Source organism: Microtus ochrogaster, linkage group LG3, assembly GCF_000317375.1.
Source record: "Microtus ochrogaster isolate Prairie Vole_2 linkage group LG3, MicOch1.0, whole genome shotgun sequence".
Taxonomy (NCBI): domain Eukaryota; kingdom Metazoa; phylum Chordata; class Mammalia; order Rodentia; family Cricetidae; genus Microtus; species Microtus ochrogaster.
The window spans coordinates 24,707,153-24,718,931 of record NC_022029.1 but is presented as its reverse complement, the minus strand read 5'-3'; the positions used below and the strand labels follow the sequence as shown (position 1 = coordinate 24,718,931).

The window sequence follows — 11,779 nt, the reverse complement described above, 5'->3', positions numbered from 1 at the left end:
TGTGTGTGTGTGTGTGTGTGTGTCTGTGTGTGTGTGTGTGTGTGTGTGTGATGGCCTGGCCCTTACTTTTCCGTGTCTCTGTCTGTCACTCTCTTTGAAGACAATCTGACTGTGACTTTTTCATTCATCTTGAGAGGTTCAGACAAGCTCCCTGAACTAGCAGGCTATGTTCCATCTCGTGCTGAGCTGGGGAAGGCTTGGGAGGGAGAGGCGTGAGGGTGGGGCAGGCTCCTGAGTCCCCTTACTCAAGGCAGAGCAAGGCAGGCCTGGGAACTGGCAGAACAAAGGCCTCAGTAGAGGCGAGACCCCCACAGCCTGGTTCTAAGAGTCTTATAGAAAGCGTGGGAGGGAGGTGTTTGCCAGAGCCGAGATCTTCTGTGCTTCTAGTGGATGCGGATTGGGAGGTGGGGCTCATAGCCTGGGAAGTGGGGGGCTTAGCAGAGTGAGGAGTGGAAAGACCCCACCTGGTACTGCTGTGTGTGTGTGGGGACGTACACAGGACTGCCCCATGCAGTGTACAACGTGAGGGAGGAGGACCACCAGGTTCTCAGTATCCATGGGGGATGACTCCTCTTGTACCATTCTAAAGATAACTTTGAACTTGGAAGAGTGGCGGATATGGGGAAGAAGAAAACCTGGATTATGCTGAGCCACAGGGCCTTAGAGGCTGCTGAGTCTGTGGCCTATGTGTCATGGGACAGGTTAGGGTTACTGACTGACAGTATGGAGTGGCTCAAAGGCGTGGCAGGGAGACACAGTGCTAGTGGCCTGAGTCCCCAGGTGGGACCTCCCATACTGGGTGGCGGTCAGTGATGGGGGTGACAGGGAAGTGGGACTCAGGCAGGGTTGACCCTACTGCCAAGTGAAGGGTATGGAAGACTTGAACCAGGCACACAACAGCTGTGGGATATAAACAGAGACAGAAGGTGTGACCTGTGTGCTTGGGGATAAGGGCAAGGCAAGAGGTGGGGACCTATGCTGGCCACCTGGTGGGTTGAGGGACAGAGTCCAGTGGTCAGGGCAGCCCTTTAGCCGAGTCCATGATGCACTGGAGTGACCTACAGGGGCTCTGGTCTAGGGTGCGGGGCCAGTCTGCTGACCAGCTCAGGGGCAGCCTTGACCCCCCAGTCTTTTTCTCTTGCTTCTCTGTGCACTCCTGGCCAGCAGGCTGGAGGAAGAGAGCTGTTATTCTTCTGTGCCAGGATCCCCCAAATTTCCTGCTATTTGAATAGCCTGAGGTAGTGTCCTGAGAAGGCCTTGTATTTGCCTCTGCATTTTCATTCTCAGGAAAGAGCCCAGCAGGCCTGGGGAACATAGGAAAGTGTCCCACTGGGCTACCGTACTTAACTCTGGTCTGAAAATGGAAGCTACTTGTCCGCTCCTCCTACCCTGTAATTTGTCGATCAGAGCACGGAAAAGATACCTTGGCCACCAGAGTGCATTTACTGAGCGCATCCCCATTATGAGCCATGTCCTCCTCTGTCACTCTTTCCAGAAACTCTGTGTCTCCTTCCCGCTCCCCACTACTTGGAGTATATTGCCTTCAACCGACATCAACCCACCTGTCACCCATTGGAGAGGTTGGACTCCTGGTGCATACCCACCCCTCTGAATCCCTGGGGACCTGTCCTTGGTGACCGACACCCTTGGTGGTTTTGGGATTCCGCTGTCCTTGCTGTTGGTACTGACTAGTATTTGCTCACCTGAAGCGAACTCTGAGCCCTGTGGTTTGTTTTGCAGATCAAGCCAGTGGTACATTGTGACATCAACGTGCCTTCCAGGTGGCAAACACAAAGCAGGACAACCCGACATATAAAGTGAGTTCAGTGTCATGAATGTCAAATCTGAGCGTGTCCCAGCTTTTCATAGGCAGTGCTCTCCAGCTGGGGCACCTGTTCTCAGCCTGCTCCTCACTTCCTCTTCTATGTCCTCCCCTTCTCCTCTGTCTCTCCGACCACAGACCACCTCTCTGTGATTGTCCTTCAAGTGTCCTTCTCTGAGAATGCCATCCAGTTGGGGTGCCATGATCTGCAACAGTTTCCTTGAGGTACAAAAGCAGTTAGAAAGGAGCAGGAGAGATGGCTTAGAGGTTAAGAGCACTGGCTGCCCTTCCAGAGGTACTGAGTTCAATTCCCAGCAACCACATGATGGCTCACAACCATCTGTAATGAGATCTGGCGCCTTCTTCTGGTGTACAGGCATACATGCAGACAGAACACTGTATACATAATAAATAAATAAATCTTAAAAAAAGAGAGAAGGGAATGGTTTAGTTAGGCAAGCATTGCTTCTCCCACCATTTTCAAAGTCTCAAGGACTGTGTCTTTGGATGACCCTTGCCTTCCTTCAGCTTCTAGAAGGGAGTCATTTAGAAACACAAGTCAGGGGTTCTCATACCACTTCTTGAAAATGCCAGGCCTCAGAAGAGCCAGGCTCTTAGCAGTGGGCGCCTTTCTGGGACCTGTAATGTGCTGAGAAAGGGTAAGTGCAAAGAAAAACACCAGGAGCCTGGCAAGATGGCTCAGTGGGCAGAGGCACTTGCCCACAGGCCTGACAACTTGAGTTCAACCCCTGGATACTATACAGAGAAGAACGGACTTCTGAGACATCCCTTGTTCTCCACATTGGTTATACACTCACACATTCATACGTGTTGGCGGAGGCTGTTCATTTGTTCCCAGCTGCCCAGACCTGAAATAATCACAGAGAAATTATATTATTTGCAATACTGTGTGGCCAATAACTGAAGTGTATTTCTAGCTAGCTCTTTATCTTAAATTATCCCATTTTTATTATTTTGTATCTTACCAAGAGGTTGTTGGTTTATTGGCAAGGTTCTGGGGTGGGCATCTGTCTCTTTTGGTGGCTACATGGCTTCTCCTTGACTCCGCCTACTCTCTCCTCCTCTAACTGCTTGGAATTTCCACTTTGCCCTATTCTGCACTGCAATAGGCCCAAAGCAGCTTCTTTACTAACCAATGGTATTCCCAGCATACAGAGCGGAATCCCACATCACCTCCATATTTGTTACTGAACCTGATGACCTCAGTTCCATCCTCTGGACTCATATGGTGGAAGGAGAGAATTGAGACTTCTGCAAGTTGCTCTCTAACCTTCATACAAGTTCTGTGACATGTACAAGCTCACACACGCACACATGTGTGCACACACATTCATGCATACACAAACACTGGATGAAATTTAAAAATGTTTGAAATGTACCAGGGCGTCTCTAAAATAATAGAAGTTCCAGTGTTTTTAAGTGTTTCTGACACCATCTTTTGTGGAGAACGTACCACATTCTTAGGGAATATTGTGAGTCCTGGCTAATGAAGACACATCTCTGTAGCTACAGCTTGCGGCCATGGCCCCTTATGCCAGTGACTCTGGCAGAAGATGTGTTTCACCTCCTGATAGGAGTGCTGAGAAGTTCCACTAGATGGACCCAAATAGCCATCTAAATGCAGCAGCCTTCCACCAGGGAAAAAAGCCCACCACTTTAGCCGGGAGAGCTTGCGACTGTGGAAGCCAGAGGAAGTCAGGGAGCCGTTCTCTGCATCTGGTTCTCTGTGTCAGGGATTCAGAGGAGGAGGGACTCTGACCTTCTCCTGCAGTGGCATGGCAAGGCTGGCACTGCTGTGGAGTGTGGCTTCCGTTCTGTGCAGGAAAAGCCTGGAGCTCCTTGGTGGGTCATAGGGGTCACCAAGTAGATGGTTCTGGCTATGGAAATGGGAAGTCACTCAGTTGGAGACTGGGGCTCAGAAGTGGGACCTGGTTCTGGTCTTAACTGTGAAGCCTGAGAGTCTCACTCTGCAGGGACACCCTTCACCTATGCTGCTCTGTAGTGGGGTCCCCACTCTCAGTTTAGCTTCACGTGGAGAAGTAAAGAATATGGCGTGTGGGGGGGTGGGGTTCAGAGAATTTTGCTTCCATTGTTTCTTAGAAGTGAACAGGTGAAAAGTTTATGAATCCTGGGAATGTTTTCCCAGAGACTCTCTAGTCCTCATGGGAGAATGTTTTAGGCCAAAGAGATGAGGTCATTGGAACTGGGGGGTAGCAGGCACATGTTTTGTCTGTTGGCAAGCAAGAAAAATCAGGGGACAAAAGATGACAATTAAGACCATGCCCCAGAGCTTGGCTAGAAGCTGACTGTGGCCACAACATCATGTCTGCTGCGTAGCTCTCAGGACATCTGTTTGCCTTGGGCCATGGCTTGCTGCCATGGCTCTTGGTGGAGCCTCAGGTTGAAAACTTCATTCAGAGGCTCTTCTGGTCTCAGCAGTCCTTCATTTTTTGGATGTGAGACCTGGACCTGAAGTTTAACATCAGTATATGCAATGAGTAGAAGCATCCTGAATCCCACCTGAGTTCCTTGATCAATGCGGTTCTCTCTACTGGAAGTGGTGGTGGCATATACAAGTAGGTAGCTATGGCGACCTTAGGCTTGGCAGTATTTTGGAAGAACAAGTGTTTAGGAGACACTGGGAAGATACAGGTGTCAGAGTGAGAAAGATGGTCTTTGCTGTTTGTCTTAGGAGAGAGTTATCTGTTTCTGTGGAGGAGGAGGAGGAGGAGGAGGAGGAGGAGGAGGAGGAGGAGGCAGGGGGCCAGGGAGCATCTCCCCTAGGTCTGCATTACATCACAGGTTTTGCCGAGGCTGTGTTTGTGGTAGAAGTGAGAACAAGGGCTGGTCAAGGTAAAAGTTGACAAGTCCCAAACCATCTTTTTCTCCCTTCCGCCGTGAGGACTCATGCTGTGTAAACGAGAGCAGAGACTCTTGTGATAGACTTGGAGGCCACCCAGGGGTCATCTGAGCAGACTAAACAACTGGCCTTTCCCTGTCCAATTCCTGCCAAGTGCAAGATTGTTACCTAGGTCGTTGAGCCCCATTGTGTCTCCTTGGGAAGCATTATAGTGATGGTGTCTCTCCCAAGGGAGAAGAAGAGTTGCATCAGTGCCCAGGAGTTGCAGTGGGACCCAGAGTTTAGTTTTATGCTCGGAAGCCGTTTGGAGTCCTCATGAGGAAGTCTCATGGGGAAGAGGCTTGGAATATACCTATCTGTCAGTTCATGAGCATGTCTTGAGTTCTCTGTACTGTGTGCTCTACTGTGTGTGTGTAGTGTGTGTTCTCATGTGTGTAGGTGCATACACACATGTATGTACCAATATGTAGAGGGTCAAAGGACAGATTCTGTTGCCGTATTCCATTGTTTTTGAGATTGGCCAGCAAACCCTAGGAATCTGACTCTCTCCTATTCCTCAGGGCTGGGATTACAATTGCACTCCATCACACCTGGCCCTTCCTTCCTTCCTTCCTTCCTTCCTTCCTTCCTTCCTTCCTTCCTTCCTTCCTCCCTCCCTCCCTCTTTCCCTCCCTCCCCCCCCCTCTCTCTCTCTGGATTCTGGTGATAAAACTAAGATTCTCATGCTTGCAAGACAAGCACTTGCTGACTGAACCATCTTCCTAGCCTTTCCCACTTTATTTTGTATGCTTGGTATTTGTGCATGCATGCATGTTCACATATGTGTAGGTGCACATGTGTATATGTGTATATGCTGAGGCCAGAGATTGGCACTGAGTATCTTCTTCAATCACAAGCCATTTTATCCACGGAGGCAGGCTCACTCACTGTACTTCGAACATGATTTATCCCTGCCCCTACTTCCCAAGTGTTGGGGGTCTGAGGGCTGCTATGTCTTCCCAACTTTTAGAAAGGCATTAGGGACCTAAACTTGGTTCTCACACTTGCTCAGCCAGTGTTTTATTCACCTAGATAACTTCTTAGACCCTTCTCTCCCTTTAATCATACCAGTTTGCTGAGATAACAGCAGAGTTTCTAGAAGGTGTCCCGCTGGAGTCTGTAGCTGGTGATTCAGCTGCTGTTGTGAATTCTTCAAAATATACCAGGTTTCCAGTTTTGGAAGTGGGGAAGTTGAGACCCAAAGAGAACAGGAGGTTCAGCTGTCTGCATGTGCTTCATCTGACTCCTGCTGCCTATTTTTTTCTGAGTGTGTCAGGTCAGGGAAGACCGAGAGACAGATGGGCGTGTCTCCTCATGACCTCACTGTCCAGAAGGGGTGGAGTGGTGAGAGAAATGGTGTGCAGTTCCAGGGTCAACTCTAGAGACCATGGCTTTTTAAAAAAATATTTATTTATTTATTTATGTATGCATGTATACAATATTCTTTCTGTATGTATGCCTGCAGGCCAGAAGAGGGCACCAGACCCCATTACAGATGGCTGTGAGTCACCATGTGGTTGCTGGGAATTGAACTCAGGACCTTTGGAAGAGCAGGCAATGCTTTTAACCTCTGAGCCATCTCTCCAGCCCCATGGCTTTGACTTTGGTATTGAAGAATTTTCCTATTCAACTCAACTTGCAACTTGAATTTGTTCTTGGGTAAAGGTGTTTGCTTTCCCAGTGAATGAGGAAGTTAAGAGGGAGCAAGCCCAATGTGTGAGGTGATATTCATGGCTCTCCCCAGCACAGCAGAATGTGGCTACCTTACCATAGTGGTGGAACAGGAATAAAAATGGCCCTGGGTTTCTTGCAGTGGTGCACGTCAACCTATTTCTGAGAAGGGAGACCCATTGGGGGAAGGATGCTTAGTTGGAAGACCTCACCTGGGATTTGGAGTCAGAAGGACTTGACTTTCCACTGAGCCTCTATGACTGGGGAAGCCACTGTCTTTCTTCAGCTGGGTCCCAGAGTTGGGGTATTTGCTTATCTGAATAATCAGAAAATTTGATAACACAGGTGGGAAGTATGTAGTCAATGGACTGCTACCACCATTTCTTGCTGGCTAAAATCCATCTAGATCCATATGCTATTTCCCATCCTCCAAGATTTAAAATGTTTCCTTTCCTCTATTGTGGAAAGTGTAAATGCACACAGCAGGTGGTGTGCTGATTAAGCAGTGTATTCCCTTTCTCACTGCCTTCAGAATTATGTCTCCTTGGAGAGTTCCAGGCCCTGTCTCAAAAAAAAAAAAAAGCTGGCCAATGTTTAGCCGAGGTTACCCTTTATCCTCCGCTTGTATGTGCACTTGCACGTGCACACACAACCCACAGGCACAATACAGGCAAAACAGAACACACTTGTGTTAAAGCACTTTATTTTTGTTAATCTGTATTTCGAAAGATTTTTTAAAAAAATTAAATTTGTTGCTTATTTTACATCCCCACTGAAGTTTCCCCTCTTTCCTCTCCTCCCATTCCCTCCCTCACCTCTCCTCTGACCCCCTCCATCCCCTCCTCTGTTTCTGTTCAGAAAGGGGCAGGCCTCCCATGGGTGTCAACAAAGCATGGCATATCAAGTTGCAGTAAGACTAAGCTCCTCCCCTTGTATGATGTCTGGGCAAGGCCACCCACTATGAGAAATAGGTTTTCAAAAGCCTGCCAAAGTGGCAGAGACAGACCTTCTCCCATTCCTAGGAGTCTCACAAGTAGACCGAGCTGTACAACTGTCACCCGTATGTGGAGGGTGTGGGTTGGTCCCATGCAGGCTCCTCAGCTGTCGGTTCAGACTCCATGAGCGCCTATGAGCCCGGGTTAGTTGTCTCTATGGATTCTGTTATATAGAAAAATTTTTGTTATCAATCATTTGTAGTTGTTGAAAATGCTGTGCCAACTCTGCATCATATCCTTCCATTTCTTTTTTTTTCAAGGCAATGTTTTAAATACTGAAGAAGCTAAAGGCTGCTGCTGGCTGGCTGCAAGTCTCTCTTGCTCCAGAGATTTAGTGGAGGAAGTAGATTCTGTCTATTGGGACAACACATTCAACCAGTGTTTATAGTCTCTCTGAGAAGAAAATATATTTACTACAGTCTAGGCCATTCACATTTAAGGAAAAAAAATCCAAGAGATTACAAAGAAACTTGTGAGTTCTACAGTTGAGCTCACAACACTGTTAAAAAAAGCATGGGCTAAAAGAAATAAGCCTTGTATATTACACTTTTTTTTGGGGGGGGGGATAGGTTCTTTCTGTTGGTCCAGGTTAGCCAGGTTAGAACATATTATATTCTGATCTCAGTTTCCCATGTGCTTGGATGATAAGTGTGTGCCACCACACACGGTTGACTTTACCTTAATTTAATGAAAACAATGAACCATTGAAACTAGCTTCAAGGGGTGGTAATTCCTGGGGCGTAGCAAACGAAATAGAATCTTCGAGTTTGGAAGAAACTTCTCAGTACACTTTCCCCATATGGCAATAATGAGCTAAGCCTACTGAAGTCACATGGCTGCCTGAAGATTGGGGGTGAGGCCAGGTATGTGTCAACCGTCAGAGGACCATGCAACTCTGGATGTCTCTCTAGGCTCTGTGACAAGGGATATGACTATATTTTTCATATATAATTCTCCTTTAATTTTCTAATAGGTTACTATTTTCTTTTAATTTAATCACCATAGGAAATGTAGATTTTTTTGGTTGTATGTGTGTTTGTGTGTGTGTGTTTTATTTGTTGTTTGTGTTTTTGAGATAGGGTTTCTCTGTGTAACAGTCCTAGCTGTCTTAGAACTAGCTCTTATAGACAGGGCTGGCTTCAAACTCATGGAGATCCACCTGCCTCTGCCTCCCAAGTGCTGAGCTTAAAGGCATGTGCCACCACCGCCCAGCTGAAACATTATTTTTAAGAAGTAGAATTTTGTCCCATTCATTTGGGTACCTTTACCTATATGGAAAGGTACTGTCTGAGCTGTGGGTAGATCTTAGCTGTTACAATGTGGTCTCATCTGCCTGAAGCCCTTGGCTCTGTCCCTAGCAGTGTGTAAACCAGAAGCATATGCCTATAATCTCAGCACTTGGGAGGTGGAGGCAGGAGCATCAGAAGCACAGGGTCATCCTCAGCTGCAGAGTGAGCTTGAGACCAGCCTGGGCTACATGAGACCCTGCCACAATACAATACAACACAATACAATACTCTATAATAATCAAAACAGTATATTCCTAACACCTCTGTTATGGCAGCAGACTTGAAGACTGTTCTGTAGGACTTGGTGTTTTGTTAAGGGTTGATCAGTGCATCAGAATATTTTCATATTTCTATAAATACACCTATGTTTTTTATTCTTTGGGTTGTCAGTGTTTCTCCCCTCACTTTTAAGGTTATAATGGTGCTTTTTTTCTTCTATCCCTACAGTGTTTTCACAAACGGAAAATTATTTATCCCACCTATAAAAATTATTATACCCAAATTCAGCCTGTCAGATTGGAGCAGCGTGCTGGCCATGATTGGAGAGAAAGTCTTCCCTCTGGGAGGTGTTCGGAAGTAAGGCACCCTCATGGGAAATCAGGGGTTGGAGGGTGAGAGCTGGGTGTCCCACCTTTATTTGAAGCTCGTTTCATTAATCTGTTCACCAAACACTGAGCACTGTCATGAGCTCTGTGTGGAGGGCACAGCGTCATAAGGAGGGGCCTCAGGTGAGACGGCTTGATGGGTAAGGGGCTTGCTATGTATGTTTAGTGATCGGAGTTTGATCCCTGTTACCCCTGTGAGGGTGGAAGCGGGGAACCTGACTCTGTAAAGCTGTCCTCTGATTTCCCATATGCACCGCTCATTGTGCACACAACAACAACCACCACCATCACAAAAGAACAACAATGAACCTTGCTTCCCAGACCCCCGACTTGGGCAGCAGCTGGAGGAGGTGGCCCGTAGAAGGTGGGGGACCACATGGGGAATCAGACTTTAAGGCAAAACTCAGCAGATGAGTCAGGGAGTTTTGCTTTTACAGGGCAAAAGGGTTCAGAGTCAGACCAGAATCACAGCCTCTAGGCAGGGCTTTAGGGTCAAGTCTGTCTTCTGCCACCTGTACTTTCGTGACCATAAGAATACCTACTTCTTTGATACCTTTTTCTTCACCTGGAAAATGATATTAGTGGTTTCCAGAAGTCATCATACATGCTCAGCACTTCATCCGGTATGTAGCATGTTGTATGTGATCACAGAGGAACAGTTGTGATGGAAGGTGAAGTCTGGGTAGGTACGGTGCATAGGGAAAGGCCATCACGTGTTGCTGTAGGAGGCATTTTGTCATGTTTGTCCATGTTTGTGTTCTTGGACTGGGATCTAGGCATCTGGTGTTAAGATGTTTAAGGTTTTATTGGTATAGATCTCTGGTCTCATCTTTGTTGAGTGGGTGTTCCATTCTTTGGTTGTTATTGCCTGGGTCTCTCTGTCCACCCCATCACCCACCTCTTAATTCTTTGTTTACTACTCTAGCTTCAGACCTGCATTTCTCCTGTCTCATCTTCCCCCTACCCCATTTATTTCCTGTAGGCAATCTTTCCCAATCACATCGGTGAGAATTCTGTCTGACCACTCTAACACTTCTGGTCCCAGCGTGACATCCCTTTGGCACGCTGTCATCTTCCCCATAAGACTGATAATGGTTTTGAGTGAGCCCTCAGGTCTCAGCATCACTATCGTTCAGCTCTGTTTCTCTGACCTTAGCATTTTGAATACTTCTTGTGCCAGTGGCTCATAGCTTCCCCACCTGGGCTTGTTCTGGGCTTGCCAGTCCTTACTCAAACCTCTTCCTCGCTGGGACTATCAGGCTGTGGTGCCTCTTCTGGGGTCTTGGTAGGCCCAGGACATTTCACTGTCCTCTGACCTACACACCCACAGTAGTGTTCCCTCGGTCATCTCCTGCAGAGACCTCTCACTTCCTTGTCTTATTCCCCATTGTATTTGCTCCAGCAGTATCTGGATAAACTTCAGTTGTCCCGAGACCACAGCAGGATGAGAGCAGACTCCTAGGCTCGAGTTTCCTGCAGAAGCCTCTGCTGTATCCTAGCACCTGCTCTGCCTGTGGCTCTCCTGGGTCCCCCGTCCACTGTGCTCTCCTGCATTTCTTCCAGAATTGAGCCAAGGCAGAGGTTCTCAGGAGAGACCCCAGGAGCAACACCAACAAAGTCTGACACTTGCCAGAAATGAAATGCCCGACCTTGACCTGGGCTCACGAGTTAGTCTATGCTTCAGTGGCCTCCCAGGGATCAGAGGGGCCCTGGAGGGAAGGCTAATTCTGTGAGGGGTTCCATCTGCTCCTGGTGTCCTGCGTCCACTTTCCTTTTCTTCTTCTGGACTTATCCTACATGGCTGCATCAGATGACACAGAAGGCCATCTGTCACATCTTACCCACAGTGGCCAGCCTATTCTCCACTCCATGGAAATGTTCCTTTGTCTAATGATGAATGCCCCTCCCTGAATGCAAGCTCTTTGTTAATTTTCCTTCAGTTATGTGTTTATGCGTCCTGTTGGTATTTTGCCCTCAGGGACAGGCAGACCCCTGGGTTTTTGTGTTTCTATATAAGTCCCTCTGGCCACTCCAGGATACTTCACCTCTTCCTACACAATGGGTAGCCTGCCTCCATTCTGCAAGACAAAGTTCCTTTTTTTTTTTTTTTTGGGAAGTCCATGGTTGAATTATATCTTCTTCCTCTTGAAACCAATGTTAGTCAGCTCTTTATTCTATGACAATATACCAGAGGTATCTTGGTATGGGAAAGGATTTGCCTCTCCTCACGGCCTCACTGGGTTTGCCTCTGCTCACGGCCTCATTGGTTTTGCCTCTGCTCACAGTCTCCTTGGGTTTGCCTCTGCTCACGGTCTCACTGGGTTTGCCTCTGCTCACTGTCTCACTGGGTTTGCCTCTGCTCACTGTCTCACTGGGTTTGCTTCTGCTCACTGTCTCACTGGGTTTTCCTCTGCTCACTGTCTCCTTGGGTTTGCCTCTGCTCACGGTCTCACTGGGTTTGCCTCTGCTCACTGTCT

The 11,779-nt window shown here is 47.7% G+C and overlaps 1 protein-coding gene across 1 annotated transcript in view; it reads left to right on the top strand.

Annotated features, from left to right (window-relative positions):
• Dcdc2c (doublecortin domain containing 2C) overlaps positions 1 to 11,779 on the top strand; it is a 77,874-nt gene that overhangs the window by 12,315 nt on the left and 53,780 nt on the right. Inside the window, exons 3-4 of the mRNA XM_013351298.1 lie at positions 1,741 to 1,817; positions 9,145 to 9,273. Of these exons, the coding sequence (XP_013206752.1) occupies positions 1,741 to 1,817; positions 9,145 to 9,273 (206 nt within the window). The remainder of the gene's footprint in view (positions 1 to 1,740; positions 1,818 to 9,144; positions 9,274 to 11,779) is intronic.